The 24158-nt window shown below is 49.2% G+C and overlaps 1 protein-coding gene across 1 annotated transcript in view; it reads right to left on the bottom strand.

The window, feature by feature from the left end:
* Nucleotides 1-24158, bottom strand: part of RPP14 (ribonuclease P/MRP subunit p14) — a 47684-nt gene that overhangs the window by 22213 nt on the left and 1313 nt on the right. The window contains exons 2-4 of the mRNA XM_075320666.1: nt 11758-11863; nt 11592-11676; nt 9969-10045 (exon numbers count right to left, since the gene is read on the bottom strand). Of these exons, the coding sequence (XP_075176781.1) occupies nt 9969-10045; nt 11592-11676; nt 11758-11849 (254 nt within the window). The 5' untranslated portion in view covers nt 11850-11863. The remainder of the gene's footprint in view (nt 1-9968; nt 10046-11591; nt 11677-11757; nt 11864-24158) is intronic.

Below are 24158 nucleotides of genomic sequence, written 5' to 3'. Positions count from 1 at the left end.
TCCCAGTAATATAGGCTGGATGTGAGCTCTGTGTGTCTCTCCTAGTAATATAGGCTGGATGTGAGCTCTGTGTGTCTCTCCTAATAATATAGGCTGGATGTGAGGTCTGTGTCTCTCACAGTAATATAGGCTGGATGTGAGCTGTGTGTCTCTCCCAGTAATATAGGCTGGATGTGAGCTCTGTGTCTCTCTCCTAGTAATATAGGCTGGATGTGAGGTCTGTGTGTCTCTCCTAGTAATATAGGCTGGATGTGAGCTCTGTGTATCTCCCAGTAATATAGGCTGGATGTGAGCTCTGTGTATCTCCCAGTAATATAGGCTGGATGTGAGGTCTGTGTGTCTCTCTCCTAGTAATATAGGCTGGATGTGAGCTCTGTGTATCTCCCAGTAATATAGGCTGGATGTGAGCTCTATGTATCTCCCAGTAATATAGGCTGGATGTGAGGTCTGTGTATCTCCCAGTAATATAGGCTGGATGTGAGCTCTATGTATCTCCCAGTAATATAGGCTGGATGTGAGGTCTGTGCCTCTCCCAGTAATATAGGCTGGATGTGAGCTCTGTGTGTCTCTCCCAGTAATACAGGCTGGATGTGAGGTCTGTGTGTCTCTCCCAGTAATATAGGCTGGATGTGAGCTCTGTGTGTCCCTCCCAGTAATATAGACTGGATGTGAGCTCTGTGTGTCCCTCCCCCCCGTAATATAGGCTGGATGTGAGCTCTGTGTGTCTCTTCCAGTAATATAGGCTGGATGTGAGCTCTGTGTGTCTCTCCCAGTAATATAAGCTGGATGTGAGCTCTGTGTGTCTCTCCAAGTAATACAGGCTGGATGTGAGGTCTGTGTGTCTCTCCTAGTAATATCGACTGGATGTGAGCTCTGTGTGTCTCTCCAGTAATATAGGCTGGATGTGACGTCTGTGTGTCTCTCCCAGTAATATAAGCTGGATGTGAGCTCTGTGTGTCTCTCCTAGTAATATAGGCTGGATGTGAGCTCTGTGTGTCTCTCCCAGTAATATAGGCTGGATGTGACGTCTGTGTGTCTCTCCCAGTAATATAAGCTGGATGTGAGCTCTGTGTGTCTCTCCTAGTAATATAGGCTGGATGTGAGGTCTGTGTCTCTCCCAGTAATATAGGCTGGATGTGAGCTCTGTGTCTCTCCCAGTAATATAGGTTGGATGTGAGCTCTGTGTGTCTCTCCCAGTAATATAGGCTGGATGTGAGCTCTGTGTCTCTCTCCTAGTAATATAGGCTGGATGTGAGCTCTGTGTGTCTCTCCCAGTAATATAGGCTGGATGTGAGCTCTGTGTGTCTCTCCTAGTAATATAGGCTGGATGTGAGCTCTGTGTGTCTCTCCCTGTAATATAGGATGGATGTGAGCTCTGTGTGTCTCTCCCTGTAATATAGGCTGGATGTGAGCTCTGTGTGTCTCTCCAGTAATATAGGCTGGATGTGAGCTCTGTGTGTCCCTCCCAGTAATATAGGCTGGATGTGAGCTCTGTGTGTCTCTCCCAGTAATATAGGCTGGATGTGAGGTCTGTGTGTCTCTCCAGTAATATAGGCTGGATGTGAGCTCTGTGTGTCCCTCCCAGTAATATAGACTGGATGTGAGCTCTGTGTGTCTCTCCCAGTAATATAGGCTGGATGTGAGCTCTGTGTGTCTCTCCCAGTAATATAGGCTGGATGTGAGGTCTGTGTGTCTCCTAGTAATATAGGCTGGATGTGAGCTCTGTGTGTCTCTCCCAGTAATATAGGCTGGATGTGAGCTCTGTGTGTCTCTCCAGTAATATAGGCTGGATGTGAGCTCTGTGTGTCCCTCCCAGTAATATAGACTGGATGTGAGCTCTGTGTGTCTCTCCCAGTAATATAGGCTGGATGTGAGGTCTGTGTGTCTCCTAGTAATATAGGCTGGATGTGAGCTCTGTGTGTCTCCCAGTAATACAGGCTGGATGTGAGGTCTGTGTGTCTCCTAGTAATATAGGCTGGATGTGAGCTCTGTGTGTCTCTCCCAGTAATACAGGCTGGATGTGAGGTCTGTGTGTCTCTCCCAGTAATATAGGCTGGATGTGAGCTCTGTGTGTCCCTCCCAGTAATATAGACTGGATGTGAGCTCTGTGTGTCCCTCCCCCCCGTAATATAGGCTGGATGTGAGCTCTGTGTGTCTCTTCCAGTAATATAGGATGGATGTGAGCTCTGTGTGTCTCTCCCAGTAATATAAGCTGGATGTGAGCTCTGTGTGTCTCTCCAAGTAATACAGGCTGGATGTGAGGTCTGTGTGTCTCTCCTAGTAATATCGACTGGATGTGAGCTCTGTGTGTCTCTCCAGTAATATAGGCTGGATGTGACGTCTGTGTGTCTCTCCCAGTAATATAAGCTGGATGTGAGCTCTGTGTGTCTCTCCTAGTAATATAGGCTGGATGTGAGCTCTGTGTGTCTCTCCCAGTAATATAGGCTGGATGTGAGCTCTGTGTGTCTCTCCCAGTAATATAGGCTGGATGTGACATCTGTGTGTCCCTCCCAGTAATATAGGCTGGATGTGAGCTCTGTGTGTCTCTCCCAGTAATATAACCTGGATGTGAGCTCTGTGTCTCTCTCCTAGTAATATAGGCTGGATGTGAGCTCTGTGTGTCTCTCCCAGTAATATAGGCTGGATGTGACGTCTGTGTGTCTCTCCCAGTAATATAAGCTGGATGTGAGCTCTGTGTGTCTCTCCTAGTAATATAGGCTGGATGTGAGGTCTGTGTCTCTCCCAGTAATATAGGCTGGATGTGAGCTCTGTGTGTCTCTCCCAGTAATATAGGTTGGATGTGAGCTCTGTGTGTCTCTCCCAGTAATATAGGCTGGATGTGAGCTCTGTGTCTCTCTCCTAGTAATATAGGCTGGATGTGAGCTCTGTGTGTCTCTCCCAGTAATATAGGCTGGATGTGAGCTCTGTGTGTCTCTCCTAGTAATATAGGCTGGATGTGAGCTCTGTGTGTCTCTCCTAATAATATAGGCTGGATGTGAGGTCTGTGTCTCTCACAGTAATATAGGCTGGATGTGAGCTCTGTGTGTCTCTCCCAGTAATATAGGCTGGATGTGAGCTCTGTGTCTCTCTCCTAGTAATATAGGCTGGATGTGAGGTCTGTGTGTCTCTCCTAGTAATATAGGCTGGATGTGAGCTCTGTGTATCTCCCAGTAATATAGGCTGGATGTGAGCTCTGTGTATCTCCCAGTAATATAGGCTGGATGTGAGCTCTATGTATCTCCCAGTAATATAGGCTGGATGTGAGGTCTGTGTATCTCCCAGTAATATAGGCTGGATGTGAGCTCTATGTATCTCCCAGTAATATAGGCTGGATGTGAGGTCTGTGTCTCTCCCAGTAATATAGGCTGGATGTGAGCTCTGTGCGCCTCTCCCAGTAATATAGGCTGGATGTGAGCTCTGTGTATCTCCCAGTAATATAGGCTGGATGTGAGGTCTGTGTATCTCCCAGTAATATAGGCTGGATGTGAGCTCTGTGTGTCTCTCCCAGTAATACAGGCTGGATGTGAGGTCTGTGTATCTCTCCCAGTAATATAGGTTGGATGTGAGCTCTGTGTGTCTCTCCCAGTAATATAGGCTGGATGTGAGCTCTGTGTCTCTCTCCTAGTAATATAGGCTGGATGTGAGCTCTGTGTGTCTCTCCCAGTAATATAGGCTGGATGTGAGCTCTGTGTGTCTCTCCTAGTAATATAGGCTGGATGTGAGCTCTGTGTGTCTCTCCTAATAATATAGGCTGGATGTGAGGTCTGTGTCTCTCACAGTAATATAGGCTGGATGTGAGCTGTGTATCTCTCCCAGTAATATAGGCTGGATGTGAGCTCTGTGTCTCTCTCCTAGTAATATAGGCTGGATGTGAGGTCTGTGTGTCTCTCCTAGTAATATAGGCTGGATGTGAGCTCTGTGTATCTCCCAGTAATATAGGCTGGATGTGAGCTCTGTGTATCTCCCAGTAATATAGGCTGGATGTGAGGTCTGTGTGTCTCTCTCCTAGTAATATAGGCTGGATGTGAGCTCTGTGTATCTCCCAGTAATATAGGCTGGATGTGAGCTCTATGTATCTCCCAGTAATATAGGCTGGATGTGAGGTCTGTGTATCTCCCAGTAATATAGGCTGGATGTGAGCTCTATGTATCTCCCAGTAATATAGGCTGGATGTGAGGTCTGTGCCTCTCCCAGTAATATAGGCTGGATGTGAGCTCTGTGTGTCTCTCCCAGTAATATAGACTGGATGTGAGCTCTGTGTGTCCCTCCCCCCCGTAATATAGGCTGGATGTGAGCTCTGTGTGTCTCTTCCAGTAATATAGGCTGGATGTGAGCTCTGTGTGTCTCTCCCAGTAATATAAGCTGGATGTGAGCTCTGTGTGTCTCTCCCAGTAATACAGGCTGGATGTGAGGTCTGTGTGTCTCTCCTAGTAATATCGACTGGATGTGACGTCTGTGTGTCTCTCCCAGTAATATCGACTGGATGTGACGTCTGTGTGTCTCTCCCAGTAATATAGGCTGGATGTGAGCTCTGTGTGTCTCTCCCAGTAATATAGGCTGGATGTGAGCTCTGTGTGTCTCTCCCAGTAATATAGGCTGGATGTGAGCTCTGTGTGTCTCTCCCAGTAATATAGGCTGGATGTGAGCTCTGTGTGTCTCTCCCAGTAATATAGGCTGGATGTGACATCTGTGTGTCCCTCCCAGTAATATAGGCTGGATGTGAGCTCTGTGTGTCTCTCCCAGTAATATAAGCTGGATGTGAGCTCTGTGTCTCTCTCCTAGTAATATAGGCTGGATGTGAGCTCTGTGTGTCTCTCCCAGTAATATAGGCTGGATGTGACGTCTGTGTGTCTCTCCCAGTAATATCGACTGGATGTGACGTCTGTGTGTCTCTCCCAGTAATATAAGCTGGATGTGAGCTCTGTGTGTCTCTCCTAGTAATATAGGCTGGATGTGAGGTCTGTGTGTCTCTCCTAGTAATATAGGCTGGATGTGAGCTCTGTGTATCTCCCAGTAATATAGGCTGGATGTGAGCTCTGTGTATCTCCCAGTAATATAGGCTGGATGTGAGCTCTATGTATCTCCCAGTAATATAGGCTGGATGTGAGCTCTGTGTCTCTCTCCTAGTAATATAGGCTGGATGTGAGCTCTGTGTGTCTCTCCCAGTAATATAGGCTGGATGTGAGCTCTGTGTGTCTCTCCTAGTAATATAGGCTGGATGTGAGCTCTGTGTGTCTCTCCTAATAATATAGGCTGGATGTGAGCTCTGTGTCTCTCACAGTAATATAGGCTGGTTGTGAGCTCTGTGTGTCTCTCCCAGTAATATAGGCTGGTTGTGAGCTCTGTGTGTCTCTCCCAGTAATATAGGCTGGATGTGAGGTCTGTGTGTCTCTCCTAGTAATATAGGCTGGATGTGAGCTCTGTGTGTCTCTCCTAGTAATATAGGCTGGATGTGAGCTCTGTGTGTCTCTCCTAATAATATAGGCTGGATGTGAGCTCTGTGTCTCTCACAGTAATATAGGCTGGTTGTGAGCTCTGTGTGTATCTCTCCCAGTAATATAGGCTGGATGTGAGCTCTGTGTCTCTCTCCTAGTAATATAGGCTGGATGTGAGGTCTGTGTGTCTCTCCTAGTAATATAGGCTGGATGTGAGCTCTGTGTATCTCCCAGTAATATAGGCTGGATGTGAGCTCTGTGTATCTCCCAGTAATATAGGCTGGATGTGAGCTCTATGTATCTCCCAGTAATATAGGCTGGATGTGAGGTCTGTGTATCTCCCAGTAATATAGGCTGGATGTGAGCTCTATGTATCTCCCAGTAATATAGGCTGGATGTGAGGTCTGTGTCTCTCCCAGTAATATAGGCTGGATGTGAGCTCTGTGCGCCTCTCCCAGTAATATAGGCTGGATGTGAGCTCTGTGTGTCTCTCCCAGTAATATAGGCTGGATGTGAGCTCTGTGTGTATCTCCCAGTAATATAGGCTGGATGTGAGCTCTGTGTATCTCCCAGTAATATAGGCTGGATGTGAGGTCTGTGTATCTCCCAGTAATATAGGCTGGATGTGAGCTCTGTGTGTCTCTCCCAGTAATACAGGCTGGATGTGAGCTCTGTGTGTCTCTCCTAGTAATATAGGCTGGATGTGAGCTCTGTGTGTCTCTCCTAATAATATAGGCTGGATGTGAGGTCTGTGTATCTCTCCCAGTAATATAGGCTGGATGTGAGGTCTGTGTGTCTCTCCCAGTAATATAGACTGGATGTGAGGTCTGTGTCTCTCACAGTAATATAGGCTGGATGTGAGCTCTGTGTGTCTCTCCCAGTAATATAGGCTGGATGTGAGCTCTGTGTCTCTCTCCTAGTAATATAGGCTGGATGTGAGGTCTGTGTGTCTCTCCTAGTAATATAGGCTGGATGTGAGGTCTGTGTCTCTCCCAGTAATATAGGCTGGATGTGAGCTCTGTGTGTCTCTCCTAGTAATATAGGCTGGATTTGAGCTCTGTGTGTCCCTCCCAGTAATATAGACTGGATGTGAGCTCTGTGTGTCTCTCCTAGTAATATAGGCTGGATGTGAGCTCTGTGTGTCTCTCCCAGTAATATAGGTTGGATGTGAGCTCTGTGTGTCTCTCCCAGTAATATAAGCTGGATGTGAGCTCTGTGTTTCTCTCCAAGTAATACAGGCTGGATGTGAGGTCTGTGTGTCTCTCCCAGTAATATAGGCTGGATGTGAGCTCTGTGTCTCTCCCAGTAATATAAACTGGATGTGAGCTCTGTGTGTCTCTCCCAGTAATACAGGCTGGATGTGAGATCTGTGTGTTCCCCCAGTAATATAGTCTGGATGTGAGGTCTGTGTGTCCCTCCCAGTAATATAGGTTGGATGTGAGCTCTGTGTGTCTCTCCCAGTAATATAGGTTGGATTTGAGCTCTGTGTGTCTCTCCCAGTAATATAGGTTGGATTTGAGCTCTGTGTGTCTCCCAGTAATATAGGCTGGATGTGAGGTCTGTGTGTCCCTCCCAGTAATATAGGCTGGATGTGAGCTCTGTGTGTCTCTCCCAGTAATATAGGCTGGATGTGAGGTCTGGGTGTCTCTCCCAGTAATATAGGCTGGATGTGAGCTCTGTGTGTCTCTCCCAGTAATATAGGTTGGATTTGAGCTCTGTGTGTCTCTCCCAGTAATATAGGCTGGATGTGAGGTCTGTGTGTCCCTCCCAGTAATATAGGTTGGATGTGAGCTCTGTGTGTCTCTCCCAGTAATATAGGTTGGATTTGAGCTCTGTGTGTCTGTCCCAGTAATATAGGCTGGATGTGAGCTCTGTGTGTCTCTCCCAGTAATATAGGTTGGATATGAGGTCTGTGTGTCTCTCCCAGTAATATAGGTTGGATTTGAGCTCTGTGTGTCTGTCCCAGTAATATAGGCTGGATGTGAGCTCTGTGTGTCTTTCCCAGTAATATAGGTTGGATATGAGGTCTGTGTGTCTCTCCCAGTAATATAGGCTGGATGTGAGCACTGTGTTTCTACGCTGCGCCTGTTTTTACTACTCATATATTTGCACAGCTTCTATCCTGCACTATTTTTTTCTTGTGTATAGCCAGTTTTTCTCCCATCCCCATGCTTATTTTGCATTTTGGAAGCAAATGAACAAATGAAATTCTGTTCTATGACGTCTTTATGTACATACTAGCTGTACTACTGCTCTATCCTTCAAGCCACACATCCAAGCCCTCTTCAACTCATGCCGGTTACAACTCAAAAATATCTCCCGGATCTGTGCTTTCCTTAACCAAGAATCAGCAAAAACATTAGTGCATGCCCTCATCATCTCCCGCCTCGACTACTGCAACCTCCAGCTCTCTGGCCTCCCTTCCAACACTCTTGCACCCCTCCAATCTATCCTAAACTCTGCGGCCCGCCTAATCCACCTCTCCCCTCGCTACTCCCCAGCCTCGCCACTCTGCCAATCCCTTCACTGGCTTCCCATCGCCCAACGACTCCAGTTCAAAACATTAACCATGACATACAAAGCCATGCACAACCTGTCTCCTCCCTACATCTGTGACCTAGTCTCCCGGTACCTACCTGCACGCAACCTCAGATCCTCACAAGATCTCCTTTCTGCTCCCCTCTTATCTCCTCTTCCCACAATCGCGTACAAGATTTCTCCCGTGCATCCCCCATACTCTGGGAATGCTCTACCTCAGCACATCAGACTCTCCACTACTGTGGAAAGCTTTAAGAGGAACCTCAAGACCCACCTCTTCCACCAAGCCTACAACCTACAATAGCCCTCAGCCCAGTAGACCACTGCTACTGCAGCTCTGTCCTCACCTATTGTACCATCACCCATTCCCTGTAGACTGTGAGCCCTCACGGGCAGGGTCCTCTCTCCTCCTATACCAGTCTGTTTTGTAGTGTTAATGATTGTTGTACGTATACCCTCTTTCACTTGTAAAGCGCCATGGAATAAATGGCGCTATAATAATAAATAATAATAATAAATAATAATAATAATACTACCCGGCTTCGCACAGGTTAATAACTGTTGTTAACAAAATAGAATGTATTAACATTCCCGGGATAGTAACGGTCTCTCTGTTTCTCTCCCATTCTCTGTCTGTCTCCCCCTCTGTATATATCTCTCTGTCTCTTTCCCTGTCTGTGTCTGACTGTCTCTTTCTCCGTCTGTCTCAATCTCTTTCCCTGTCTGTCTGTCTGTCTCTTTCCCTGTCTGTCTCTTTCCCTGTCTGTCTCTTTCCCTGTCTGTCTCTTTCCCTGTCTGTCTCTTTCCTTGTCTGTCTCTTTCCCTCTCTTTCCTTGTCTGTCTCTTTCCCTCTCTTTCCCTGTCTGTCTCTTTCCCTCTCTTTCCCTGTCTGTGTCTTTCCCTCTCTTTCCCTGTCTGTGTCTTTCCCTCTCTTTCCCTGTCTGTGTCTTTCCCTCTCTTTCCCTGTCTGTCTCTTTCCCTGTCTGTCTCTTTCCCTGTCTGTCTCTTTCCTTGTCTGTCTCTTTCCCTCTCTTTCCCTGTCTGTCTCTTTCCTTGTCTGTCTCTTTCCCTCTCTTTCCCTGTCTGTCTCTTTCCCTCTCTTTCCCTGTCTGTCTCATTCCCTCTCTTTGCCTGTCTGTGTCTTTCCCTCTCTTTCCCTGTCTGTGTCTTTCCCTCTCTTTCCCTGTCTGTGTCTTTCCCTCTCTTTCCCTGTCTGTGTCTCTTTCCCTGTGCCTGTCTCTTTCCCTGTGCCTGTCTCTTTCCCTGTGCCTGTCTCTTTCCCTGTGCCTGTCTCTTTCCCTGTGCCTGTCTCTTTCCCTGTGCCTGTCTCTTTCCCTGTGCCTGTCTCTTTCCCTGTGCCTGTCTCTTTGTCTGTTTACCTGTCTTTGTCTGTCTCTTATCCTATTTGTCTCGTTCCCTGTCTGTCTGTTTCCCTGTGTCTGTCTCTGTCTTTGTCTGTCTCTTAATCTGGCTTTTTCTTTCCCTGTCTGTCTCTTTCCCTGTCAGTCTGTCTCTTTGTCTGTGTCTGTCTCTTTGTGTCTGTCTCTTACCCTGTCTATGTGTGTTTCTTACCCTGTCTGTGTCTGCCTCTTTCCCTGTCTGTGTCTGTCTCTTTCCCTGGCTGCATTGTGACACCCCAACATTCCATTTAAGGGCGTGGCTGTGCATTCTTCTGAAGTTCTGGCTGCACTGTGGCTCCCAGCTCCATTTGCTTTAATGGAGGCAGGTTTTTTGGTGAATATCTGTAACGGGGTTAAAATTTCCCCTCAAAACATAGCCTATGGCGCTCTCGGGGTCCAGAAGTGTGAGTGTGCAAAATTTTGTGGCTGTAGCTGCGACGGTGCAGATGCCAATCCCGGACATACATACACACATACATACATACACACATTCTGCTTTATATATTAGATTTAATATCTTTGAGATACAGACAAGAAATTAATTAAGATTTCATTGATATCTGTTACATTTTACCTATTGACCGCTGCTATTTACCTGCTCTTGATCCTCAGTATGGCGCTCAGAGTCTTTTCATCATATTTTAACAAATCTAAGGGGAAGGAAACTCCGACCTGAGAACACAGGACACAAGGAGCAAATGAGAATGTACAACAATTACAATGAGGGTCATTAACGGAAACAGTCCAAATGTGTCTCCTTTTGCATCTCTACGCCCATATCTTGGGTGGAAGCAACGGCTTCCATTTCTTATTTGGGACCCACTTGTTTTATTTTTTGTATGGATTAGAAGAGACCACACTGCACGTGCAATAGGAGGAAAATGCAAACCTACACCCGGTCCCCCTCCCTCTGCAGGGTCCGCAGCGGCTGCGTTTCATTCCTATATGTTATTTGTATGTCCATTGCTAAAAGCCTAAAATGCAATTATCTCAGCTTTGCTTCTCCTAAACATCCCGACTGTGCAGGAGACGCCTAAATAAAGAAGCACAGAGTATGTGCACAGCATTAATCCTGCAGACATAATCCGGTTGGTAAAATCTTGGATGTCCATATAATGCCTGGATACCAGCGGTCACACAGTGTAAAAATGAGGCTATGTCTATAGGGGGTTTTTTTTGGGGGGGTTATAGCAGATATATTCCAAAATCCTCCTCTAAAACCACTTAAAAAACGCTTGAAATATTCTTCCCATTCACTTCTATGGGAAATCTACTTTGATGCCTCTATCAGATTTTCAAGCATTATATATTTATTAAAATAATTTTTGGAAAAAATGCAAGTCACTTCTCCAAAGTGGATCCTGATGGAATCTGCTCTAAGCAGGCGCCGTCCAATCAAAAAGCTGCAAATGAAAAAAAAACCTCTTTCAAAACTTTGTCAGGAAACTAAAAACTCCCCCAAATAAGAGACATTTCTTGAAGCGGTTTTAGCTTGAGGTTTTAAAAAGTAAGTGTGAACGTCGCCTGAATGGAGAGAGGGGAATAAGCCGCTGCCAGACCCTTCTGATGACTTAGGGCATGAAGACAATCGGCATGCCTAATCCTTTTTATCTTCCTAACATAGGCTGATGTTGGTTCGTCCTAACAGGACACTCCAGAGTCCAGCTAGCCTCAGTCTATAAAGCTAACCATCACATAGAATGAATGTCCCCTGTAATGCCCTTGGTGTCGCAGAGGAGAAATGTTTCCCAACTGCGGTATATTCTCCGCAGTAAGGGTTCGGTCCCATTTGCGTTTTGCACGCATAAAACATCGCATTGCTCTCACTCTAGTGCAAAACTATGGGGCAGCGTCCATCTGTGATTGATTTCTCATGCCATATCGGTCTGAGAAATGAATCACAGCACGATGCACTTGGCAGCAAGTCTTGCCTCGCGCTCCCCCCATACAAGTCTATGGGAGCGTGTGAAACATCGCACTGCACTCTCGTGTCATCTGACTGCAGTGAAATGTACGCAGACACAGACAGCGAAGGAGATGGGGAGAAAGTGCTCCCTCCCTCTTCTCCACAGCTGTGATCCAATCGCAAGATCACATCACAGTCGCATGATCCTCGGCTGATGCACGCAGCAGAGGGTCAATAGCGTATCGCTTCTGATCTTCGCGCAAGTGGAACCGTACCCTAAAAGTGAGAAAACAACAGATTACTATACATTACCTCTCCGTGCAAATCCTTTAATGCCGAGAGAATCAATGACTTGAACTGAGCTGCAGAAAGCTTGGGGGGCTTGTCCTGGAAAACCCTGTAGGTAATACACGGTCCATTATACGCGGAGGGTCAAGACGTTTTATTTAGTGTAAAAAGAGGTTTAATAGATCCTCACAGCTGAGTCTTCAGATAATGATACTCGGAGCCGTTCTTCAGCACGATCCTCTGGTAGGTGGTGGCGTCTGCAGGTCGGGGCCTCGCTTCCATTCTTACAAAATCCGCTTAAAGAAGAGAAGAAATATTAAGTCATCACAATCACAAATGTAAAACTCATGACGCTAAAGACTGATCACAGACGTGGTTAGTTACTCATTGTGCAGGAAATACATATACTGTATATATCATCACTCTGGACCAGTAGATGGTGCCCGTATCCTTCCTGGTGGATCTCATCTGCAGTACATCATATGATATACAGAAAATATATATATATATATATATATATATATATATATATATATATATATATATATATGTGAGGCAAACCCTGGGATATGAAGATGAATTATGACTTCCAGTCATAATCGCTCTCATCACTCCATGGCAGTGCCCCCTCCCTTCTTGTTCTCAATGTCCACCATCTGGGAAGGTGTCACCTCCCACTTACACCTCCAACAGCCATCTCCTGTGATATGGAAATGAGATGATGTGGGAACAATGGACACAGGATGACTCCCTGCCGTGACCCTGTAGTAGGGGCTGCTATCTAATTAGCAAGGCTATGGAAGTATCCAGACAGAACGACTCCAGTCAAAAAATGGTTCATATCTCGCAAGCCATATTTCCGATAAATATGGCAACCATAAAAATGGTGTCTCCGCATGCGGACGATGCTGGCACACCCTTTTTATGGGAGCAGGACCTGGGGAAATACCCCAGGCGTGATATCAGCCAATGGGGAACTAGTAGACAAGTCATGAAACCTCTCATTCTGTAGCTAAATTCATAACTGTCACAATGAGAGCATTGGCGTCCGCCTACGACGCTCCCAGGCCAAGTTATGGCCATATTCCATGTTGTGGATTTTGTCCATAACTCCAGCCAGGGGTGGAGCAGTGCTCCCTCTGAGGTCACTAAGGTAGGAGGGGACCTGGATTTGCCCAGGTTGATAACCCTACTTCGGCCATTTTCCAGTGTTCTTTCGCTGGGGGTCACGTGCAGGAAACATCTGTGGGAGTTCCTAGAAACCTGGTCTACAGCGCCCCCCTGTGGCCAGACGCACAAGGTAACTGATTGAATTGCATACCTGTTTGTAAACCATGCTTTATCTGTAACTGTACTCTGACATATGTATATTCTGTAGATTCCCTATTGTATATATTGTAGTTTCTAGTGTGCTTTAGGCTGATTAAATTATATAATTAATCTTGGGCTGCTCTGTTATCTCGATCTTGAATCCCACGTCTGTGTGTTCGGCTAATAGTTACCGTGAAGCGGTTGGTGGCAGCGAGTTGTGCCAAGGATTATTGTGGGGAGGCCAGTGAGATTCGGGGAGGTTTTATATATTCCGCCCGCGGAGGTCGGGGGAATATATACCCTACTCTCACCGGGGACCCTTCAATAATCGGCATAAGTAGTATAGCGGCCTCCTTGCTTATTGTCGGGCAATTCCATAATTGGCCTGACTATAAGAGGGGCGCTAGAGAGCGCGTCACGTGCTCTGTCTGTCGGTCGGGAGGTATAAAGGAGGGGTGACACCCACTTGTTACCCCCCGATTGTGACGTACTGGTAGCCAGCGCGGGGGATTTCTGAGTGACCCCCCGGTGGTTCGTGACATATTGGTGGCATAGCGGTGGGATCGAGATAATAGTGTGTGTGAGTGTGAGACCCATACTCCCAGACACTAAAGACTGCCTGCAGCAGCTGTGGCTGCTGGGGTCTTCAGACTAGCTCAACACTAGAGTGTCAGAGTGCAGATACTGTAAGGTGTGTGGAGGCATCAGGTGTCAGTTCTGTGTCAGTGACCAAAAGTCTGCAAGAATGGCTGATGGCACCAGGAGCAGAGCTATGCAACTGGCCAATGCTAAAGCAGGAGCCGAAGAGAGGGAGGACGGTGCTGTGGACAGTAATGAGGAGGTTGCCCACGAGTCCTCCAGGAGCTCGACGCCAGAGAACAGCTCTGCAGAGGACATTGCACAACCTGGCACTGCTGGACAAGATGAGGAGCAGCTCACCCAAGGGTCCTCAACGAGCCAGATGCCAGCCCTCCGCTCTGCAATGGACAGTGAATCACCAGGCTCCGCAGCGGGCCGCAGATCACCACGTGCCATTCCACCGAGCCTGGGAGGCTCGGATAGCCTTCTTCAAATGGCTATGGCCCTTCTCCAGGCTGGAGACCGGGGTACCTACGAGATACTCATGGCCGAGCGTGAGCGACAGGCAGCGCGTGACGCTGAGGCTGCGGAGCGGCAAGCAGTGCGTGAGGCTGCGGAGCGGCAAGCAGCACGTGAAGAGCGCCAGGCAGAGCGTGACTACCAGCTGCAGCTAGCTCAGCTCCGGCCCTCATCAGCCACACGTGACCTTCAAGACACCAAACTTCCAAAGGTCCGTGTTGAGGACTTCCCAGTGCTGGAGAAGGATGGAGACTTGGACTCTTTCTTGACTGCTTTTGAACGGACTTGCCTGCAGCACCATCTGGACAAGGACCAGTGGGCCAAATACCTGACCCCCCGTTTAAGGGGTAAGGCCCTGGATATCCTTGGGGACTTGCCTGCTGAGGCAGATCAGGGCTACGACACCATCAAGCGGGCCCTGATCCAACAGTACAACCTCACTCCAGAGTCCTACCGCAAGAAGTTCCGGAGCCTACAGAAGGGACCAAAGGACTCCTGGGCTGACCACCGGCGGGCACTTGCCCGAGCTGCCGACCACTGGACCCAAGGCCTGCAGCTTTCCACCGGACCGGAGATCCTGGACTTGTTCATCACGGAGCAACTCTTGTGGAACTGCCCTGAGGATCTCCGCCAGTTCATCCGAGACCAGAAGCCAAAGGGGTCCACGGCTACAGCTGCCCTGGCCGATGACTACACCAACAATCGGGCTCCTGAGGCCAGGAGAGCAGCCACCAGCGGCACCTGGAGAGGGGGTAAGATGAACTCTGCGACTGCCCCACCTGCCCCTAGACTGCAGGGGGTGTCCCCCTCAACTCCCCTCTCCAGGCCCGTGGCAGAACCAAGACGGTGCCACCAGTGCAACCTACCTGGACACTTCAAGGCCATGTGCCCTCAGCGTCCCAAGGCCCCGGCCCCGTCCCCGTCCCAAGGGCCGCCCAAGGTGTATTGTGTGGGTGGGGGTGGTGGTAGGTCCCTGGACAGCTTCCAACCTGTCACCGTCGGCCGGTCTGTGACCATAGGACTGCGAGACAGCGCCTCGGAGGTGACTCTGGTGCGGCCTGAGATGGTGTCCCCCCAAGACTTGATCCCTGGAAAAACCCTCGCTGTCTCCGGGATTGGAGGCATTGACCCGGCGCTGCCTGTTGCTGACATTTATGTGGACTGGGGCGCAGGGCGAGGGGTGAGGGAGGTGGGGGTAACTGATCGGATCCCCGCAAACGTGCTACTTGGGACAGATTTGGGGCAGATAACCTCCCAGTTTGGGCCCCCACCAAGGGCTGAACCTTCAGCCAGTACGGTCATGACTCCTGACAATGTTAATGTGTTATCTATGAATGATGTGAGAGAGGGGGGAGTGAACTCTGATATTTCTGCTTGCACAGACACCATAGACACACACACAGCTGCAGCTGTGACAGGGGAGGGGGTCAGAGAAAGGTGTGACAATGCCTCTACAAGTAATCAGCCTGTGAGCTGGGATCTGTTGCCCTCTGCAGGGATAAGCAGAGAGCATGGTGCTGCAGGGGGAGGACCAGTGTGTGGGGTGGGGGCTTCCACAGCAAATGTGGGGTCCCCAGAGATTTCACAGCGGGGTTCTGTTGCTGCAGGAGGGGAACAGGCAGGTGAGATTGGGGCCGGTCCAGGAGCGGAAGTGCTCCCAGGTAAGATCTCGGTGCATGGTTCCCCCACAACCGGGGTGTCAGGAAGCCAGGTAGGTCTGCCTGAACCGGCGACTTGGTCAGGAACGGAGGAGGAGCAGGCACGACCCACGGTCGCAGCGGCTGTGGCCGCTGTCACCCGCAGTGGGAGTGCTGGAAGCCAAGGGGCCTCCCAGAGGTCCGATAGCTCTTCCCCTTCTGACCCAGTGGCAGCCGAGTCAGGTGGAGGCCAGGACACAGGTCCCGGGGTACTGACCGAAGATGTGACAGTCTCGTCGATTCTGGCCACATCTAGTCAGGGGTTTCAGGCAGCGTTAGAAGCTGACGACAGCCTGAAAGCTCTTAAGGAGCAGGCGGCACAGCCTCCCTCGGACTCGGACCCGGAGCGAGTGGTCTGGGACCAAGGACGGCTGTACCGGGCCACGGTCCAGCAGGGTTCACCGGAGGCGTGGCCCAGGGACCGACAGTTGGTGGTACCCTATCCGTTCCGGACGGAGTTGTTGCGGATCGCACATGAGATTCCGATGGCCGGACACCTAGGGATCGCTAAGACCAAGGCCAGGTTAAACCAGCATTTCTACTGGCCAAAAATGGGGGCCGATGTGGCTGCCTACTGCCGTTCGTGTGAAACCTGTCAGAGAGTGGGGAAGGCGGGGCCACGCCCCAAAGCCCCACTGGTATCTCTGCCCATCATCGATGAGCCTTTCAGGAGGGTGGCTGTGGATCTGGTCGGCCCGCTGGCCATCCCCAGCAGCTCCGGGAAACGCTTCATACTGACGGTAGTGGACTATGCCACCCGGTACCCAGAAGCAGTGGCCTTGTCGTCCATTCGGGCTGACAAGGTGGCCACCGCATTGCTGGAGATTTTCTCCCGAGTGGGTTTTCCCCAGGAAATGCTCACTGACCGGGGGACCCAATTCATGTCCCAGCTGATGGAGGCCCTCTGTAAGCAAGTCCAGGTGCGACATCTGGTGGCCAGCCCGTACCATCCACAGACTAATGGCCTGTGCGAGCGGTTTAATGGCACCTTAAAGCAGATGCTTAAGATGTTGGTCGACTCCCATGGGCGTGACTGGGAGCGGTATCTCCCACACCTGTTATTTGCTTACCGGGAGGTTCCACAGGCCTCAACAGGATTCTCACCGTTTGAGCTCCTGTACGGGCGACGTGTGCGGGGCCCCCTGGCTCTGGTGAAAGAGGCTTGGGAAGGGGATTTGGCCACCCCTGGAGTGTCGGTTATCGAGTATGTCATGCGCTTCCGGGACAAAATGCAGGCCTTGACGCAACTGGTACACGACAATATGGCTCAAGCCCAGGCCGATCAGAAGCGTTGGTACGACCAGAACGCTTGTGAGAGGACCTACCAAGTGGGTCAAAAGGTGTGGGTACTGGTCCCCGTACCACAGGACAAGCTTCAGGCAGCCTGGGAAGGCCCATACCTCGTGTACCAGCAGCTCAACCCTGTGACGTACCTGGTCACCCTGGACCCTGCCCGTGGAAGGCGGAAGCCCTTCCATGTGAACATGATGAAGGCACATCATGAGCGGGAGGCATGTGCGCTCCCCGTGTGCAACCTGCCCGAGGAGGGAGAAGCGGAAACCCTCTTGGATATGCTAGCCCAGGTTAGGGCAGGCGGATCCATTGAGGATGTGGAGGTTGGCCACCAGCTCTTGGAGGACCAACGGTCCCAGCTGTGGGCCACCCTACACCCCTTCCGGGGGTTGTTTACCAACCAGCCCGGAAGGACTGACTTGGCTGTCCATCACGTGGACACTGGGGATCATCCCCCGATCCGGCGTTCAGCATATCGGGTCTCCCTGGAGGTGCAGCAACACATGCGCCAGGAGATTGACGAGATGCTGAAGCTGGGGGTGATCCAGGCATCCAACAGCGCTTGGGCCTCGCCTGTAGTCCTCGTCCCTAAGAAGGACCGAACCACTCGGTTCTGCGTGGACTACAGGGGGCTCAATGCTGTCACGGTCGCCGATGCGTACCCAATGCCACGCATCGATGACCTGCTCGATCAGTTGGCCGGGGCTCAGTACCTGACCATCATGGATCTGAGCCGGGGATATTGGCAGATCCCCCTGACTCGCAAGGCCAGGGAACGCTCTGCCTTTATTACCCCATTTGGACTGTACGAGTCCACGGTGATGCCATTCGGGATGAGGAATGCCCCTGCCACTTTCCAGCGGATGGTCAACACCCTGCTCAAGGGACTTGAAGGGTACGCGGCCGCGTACCTGGATGACATTGCCGTCTTCAGTCCCACCTGGGAAGATCACCTACAGCATCTAGCACAGGTGCTCAGGCGGATCCACCAGGCAGGTTTGACCATCAAGCCGGGAAAGTGTCAGCTGGCCATGAGCGAGGTCCAGTACCTCGGTCACCGGGTAGGCGGGAGAACACTGAAGCCCGAGCCTGAGAAAGTGGAAGCCATCGCATCCTGGCCCACCCCCAGGACCAAGAAGCAGGTGATGTCCTTCTTGGGGACCGCTGGGTACTATAGGAGGTTTGTTCCATGCTATAGTAGCCTGGCAAAGCCCTTGACGGACCTCACCAAGAAGAAGCTGCCCTCTGCAGTCGATTGGACAATGGACTGCGAGACAGCCTTCCGGGCCCTAAAGGACGCCCTGTCCAGCCCGCCCGTGCTACAGGCAGCCGACTTCACGCGGCCGTTTGTAGTACAGACCGACCCCAGTGACTTCGGCCTCGGTGCGGTGCTCAGCCAGGTGGACTCTGCGAGCCAAGAGCACCCAGTCTTGTACCTGAGCAGGAAGCTGTTACCAAGGGAAGTGGCCTATTCCACGATGGAGAAGGAGTGCCTGGCCATAGTGTGGGCCCTGCAGCGTCTGCAACCCTATCTATACGGGCGCCACTTCATCGTGGAGACGGACCACAATCCCCTCAGCTGGTTGCACACCGTCTCTGGGACGAATGGGCGATTGTTGCGATGGAGCCTTGCGCTCCAGCAATACAACTTCACCATTCACCACAAAAGGGGCCGTGACCACGGTAACGCAGACGGGCTGTCCCGACAAGGAGAGGTCGCGGACGGGCGCACGGGGGAACACCGGAGTGTGCTGCCCCCTAGCGCCCTCAAAAGGGGGGAGGTGTGAGGCAAACCCTGGGATATGAAGATGAATTATGACTTCCAGTCATAATCGCTCTCATCACTCCATGGCAGTGCCCCCTCCCTTCTTGTTCTCAATGTCCACCATCTGGGAAGGTGTCACCTCCCACTTACACCTCCAACAGCCATCTCCTGTGATATGGAAATGAGATGATGTGGGAACAATGGACACAGGATGACTCCCTGCCGTGACCCTGTAGTAGGGGCTGCTATCTAATTAGCAAGGCTATGGAAGTATCCAGACAGAACGACTCCAGTAAAAAATGGTTCATATCTCGCAAGCCATATTTCCGATAAATATGGCAACCATAAAAATGGTGTCTCCGCATGCGGACGATGCTGGCACACCCTTTTTATGGGAGCAGGACCTGGGGAAATACCCCAGGCGTGATATCAGCCAATGGGGAACTAGTAGACAAGTCATGAAACCTCTCATTCTGTAGCTAAATTCATAACTGTCACAATGAGAGCATTGGCGTCCGCCTACGACGCTCCCAGGCCAAGTTATGGCCATATTCCATGTTGTGGATTTTGTCCATAACTCCAGCCAGGGGTGGAGCAGTGCTCCCTCTGAGGTCACTAAGGTAGAAGGGGACCTGGATTTGCCCAGGTTGATAACCCTACTTCGGCCATTTTCCAGTGTTCTTTCGCTGGGGGTCACGTGCAGGAAACATCTGTGGGAGTTCCTAGAAACCTGGTCTACAGCGCCCCCCTGTGGCCAGACGCACAAGGTAACTGATTGAATTGCATACCTGTTTGTAAACCATGCTTTATCTGTAACTGTACTCTGACATATGTATATTCTGTAGATTCCCTATTGTATATATTGTAGTTTCTAGTGTGCTTTAGGCTGATTAAATTATATAATTAATCTTGGGCTGCTCTGTTATCTCGATCTTGAATCCCACGTCTGTGTGTTCGGCTAATAGTTACCGTGAAGCGGTTGGTGGCAGCGAGTTGTGCCAAGGATTATTGTGGGGAGGCCAGTGAGATTCGGGGAGGTTTTATATATTCCGCCCGCGGAGGTCGGGGGAATATATACCCTACTCTCACCGGGGACCCTTCAATAATCGGCATAAGTAGTATAGCGGCCTCCTTGCTTATTGTCGGGCAATTCCATAATTGGCCTGACTATAAGAGGGGCGCTAGAGAGCGCGTCACGTGCTCTGTCTGTCGGTCGGGAGGTATAAAGGAGGGGTGACACCCACTTGTTACCCCCCGATTGTGACGTACTGGTAGCCAGCGCGGGGGATTTCTGAGTGACCCCCCCGGTGGTTCGTGACAATATATATATATAAATATAATATAATATGAGAGATATTATATATATGTATATACATATATATATATATATATATATATATATATATGTATATGTATATATATATATATATACATACATATACAGAGTGTGTGTGTGTGTGTGTGTGTGTGTGTGTGTGTGTGTGTGTGTGTGTGTGTGTGTGTGTGTGTGTCCGGGATTGGCATCCGCACCGTCGCAGCTACAGCCACAAAATTTTGCACACTCACACTTCTGGAACCCGAGAGCGTCATAGGCTATGTTTTGAGGGGAAATTTTAACCCCGCTCTTTACAGTTATTCACCAAAAAACCTGCCTCCATTAAAGCGAATGGAGCTGGGAGCCACAGTGCAGCCAGAACTTCAGAAGAATGCGCAGCCACGCCCTTATATATGGAATGTTGGCGTGTCACAATGCAGCCAGGGAAAGAGACAGACACAGACAGGGAAAGAGGCAGACAGACAGGGTAAGAGACAGACACAAAGAGACAGACACAGACAAAAAAACAGACTGACAGGGAAAGAGAGGGAAGAGACAGAGAGGGAAAGAGACAGACAGGGAAAGAGACAGACAGGGAAAGAGACAGACAGGGAAAGAGACAGACAAAGAGATAGAGAGAGAGACAGAGAGATATATACAAAGGGGGAGACAGACAGAGAATGGGAGAGAAAGAGAGAGACAGTTACTATCCCGGGCAGCGCTGGGTGCTATGTTATGAGGCGAAATTTTAACCCCGCGCGTTCCAATTTACCAATCAATTTTGCCCCTATCTACATAATGGGGAAAAAGTGAAATGAAAAGTGTTGGGGGCAAATTGACAGCTGCCAGATGTGAACAAGGGGGGCTTAAAGAATGAGAGTGATGGCGCCAAAGAGTATATACCGTACAGTTGCTAATGTGGGGCCCCAACATGGGATACTCACCACACTCGGGGATATGAACACACACACACAAAATGCGCCACACACTACCACGTGCTTGAACACATAAACCACCCTCAGCACACATCTCACCACACATACACCAACCTCACCACATAATCGCCCTAAACACACAAGTCTGGTATTATCCTTCAAAAATAAAAATCTGATTAATAAGCAGCCAAACTACAAAAACAACAAATGTACCACATAGGAAATACGGCAGCTGTCAGTCACATGACCTGTCTATATGTGTATGTGTGAGCTAATATATACTGTCAGGGGGGAGGGCTTTCTGTTGCCTGGAGATTTATCAGGCTGCCAATAGCAACCAATCACAGCTTAGCTTCTATTTTGCAACAGTTAAGTAATCTGAGCTCTGATTGGTTAATATAGGCAACAATCTAATAATTACATTTATATCTGTTTTGTGGTGTTTGTGTGCAGAATACATTTTTGATAATACATTCTATTTTGTTAACAGCAGTGATTAACCCGGGCGAAGCCGGGAGTACAGCTAGTATATATATATATATATATATATATATATATATATATATATACACATACACACACATACACACAGAAAAAAAAATAAAAATATATATATATATATATATAGCACAGACCGAAAGTTTGGACACACCTTCTCATCTCTAGAACAACTGTTAAGAGGAGACTTTGTGCAGCAGCCTTCATGGTAAAATAGCTGCTAGGAAACCACTGCTAAGGACAGGAACAAGCAGAAGAGACTTGTTTGGGCTAAAGAATACAAGGAATGGACATTAGACCAGTGGAAATCTGTGCTTTGCTCTGATGAGTCCAAATTTGAGATCTTTGGATCCAACCACCGTGTTTTTCTAGAAAAGGTGAACGGATGGACTTTACATGGCTGGTTCCCCCCGTGAAGCATGGAGGAGGGGGTGTGATGGTGTGGGGGGTGCTTTGCTGGTGACACTGTTGGGGATTTATTCAAAACTGAAGGCATACAGAACCAGCATGGCTACCACAGCATCTTGCAGCGGCGTGCTATTCCATCTGGTTTGCGTTTAGTTGGACCATCATTTATTTTTCAACAGGACAATGACCCCAAACACACCTCCAGGCTGTGTAAGGGCTATTTGACTAAGAAGGGGAGTGATGGGGTGCTGCGCCAGATGACCTGGCCTCCACAGTCACCAGACCTGAACCCAATCGAGATGGTTTGGGGTGAGCTGGACCGCAGAGTGAAGGCAAAAGGGCCAACAAGTGCTAGGCATCTCTGGGAACTCCTTCAAGACTGTTGGAAAACCATTTCCAGTGACTACTTCTTGAGGCTCATCAAGAGAATGCCAAGAGTGTGCAAAGCAGTAATCAAAGCAAAAGGCGGCTACTTTGAAGAACCTAGAATATAAGACATATTTTCAGTTGTTTCACACTTTTTTAAGTATTTCATTCCACATGTGTTAATTCAGAGCTTTGATGCCTTCAATGTGAATCTACAATTTTCAGAGTCCTGAAAATAAAGAAAACTCTTTGAATGAGAAGGTGTGTCCAAACTTTTGGTCTGTACTGTATGTAATATATATATATATATATATATATATATATATATATATATATATATACACATACATACACACACATACATACACACACACACACAGTATATGTCTGTATATCATATGACGTACCGCAGGTGAGATCCACCAGGAAGGATATGGGCAACACAACATCTACTGATCCAGAGTGGTGATCACTTGCATATATAAAGGCATTAGTAAGTAAAGGATAGAGTAATCAGTAATAAAGAGGATTTCCAGCTTTAGAAAATCCATGTCCCCACTGCAAATGGTTTAAAAAAAACAACAAAGAAAGCAAACTGTGCTTTACTCACCCTCCCTGGGTCCAGCACTGAGTCTCTACTGCACCTGGTGTCTGGTATTGTCTGTAGCCAATCCATGAACTCCGCAGCTCAGGACAAGTTAAGGTCACGAGCTGCAGCACTACTGGCATAACAATAACAGAGATCGGTATCAGACACTGAGAATCAGCACGGGACCTGGGGAAGGTGAGTAAAGGATTTTTCTTACTATATATTATTTTTATTTTTTTTAATAAACTGCACATGAGGGCAGGAGATTTCCAAAAACAAAAAATCTCTGTGAGTCTTGCACATCCATAACACACGCAATGCAATCCTGAATGACCGGACCCGACGTGCGTTTTCTCTTTTATGCCCCTTCGTCTTGGCTCTAATGGATACCTTGATAATAGACTGCACCCCCGATCTGTGACAGTGACCCATCTGCAGGTGACAGCAGTTCTATCTACTGTACAAGTCCTGTAGATTGGGACCACACGGACGGCCGCCTGCACCTGGAGGACATTTTTCCCACCGGGCCATCATTTGCAGAATTTTTAAAATAAAATTAGGTCACCATTGACTACTAAGGGGAGGTGGGGATGCAGTCACATGCAGCCGGATGAGCCAGGGGGGAATCTGGAGGTCCTGGTGGCTTCTCCTGGTTATCAGCCGTCAGAGCGGCCAGATACTCCCTCCTATGGGTCATCCTTTGGGGTGAGGCTTCACACTGCGACTGGACATGCGGGCGACACTCTGCCCACCCACAGCGCAGGGAAGCCGAATGTGAGCGGATCACCAAAGATCACACAAAAAGCAAGAGCCCCTGGAAAGGCTCCATATTTCACCCTTTGCATTAATCGAGCGGCCATGTCCCCACGTACTGCAAACACCGCCAGATTTATACTCACTCTATAGCGCTTTCATCCTATTTCTGCGCCACTCCGGTGCTGCGGCGCCACCTTATGGCCATAACTGCTGACTGGCTGGAAGTCATAAGCTCTCAATGCAAGTCTATGAGAACCTGAATGAGGCCCCCATAGACTTGTATTGAGTTGCGACCTCCGTCGCCTCCATGACATACTGGAGCTACCGACACAAATCACCAAGACCGATGTGGATAGAAGGTGAAGACGCAGGAGAGTGAGAATAAGGTGAGAGCCTCACATCGCATCACATCACCCGGCACAGCCGCACGCCCTGCTGACAGGAGCAGGTCACCTGCATGTATTTCTATGCAGCTGAGACGCTCCTGTCCAGACAGTGCGCGGCCATACCGGGTGATGCGAGTCTCCTGAAAGTGTGAAGGGGGCCTTAGGCTAGTTTCA

The sequence above is a fragment of the Anomaloglossus baeobatrachus genome, chromosome 8, assembly GCF_048569485.1.
Source record: "Anomaloglossus baeobatrachus isolate aAnoBae1 chromosome 8, aAnoBae1.hap1, whole genome shotgun sequence".
Classification (NCBI taxonomy): Eukaryota; Metazoa; Chordata; class Amphibia; order Anura; family Aromobatidae; genus Anomaloglossus; species Anomaloglossus baeobatrachus.
The sequence above is the reverse complement of the archived record's forward strand: the minus strand, read 5'-3'. Positions and strand labels throughout refer to the sequence as shown.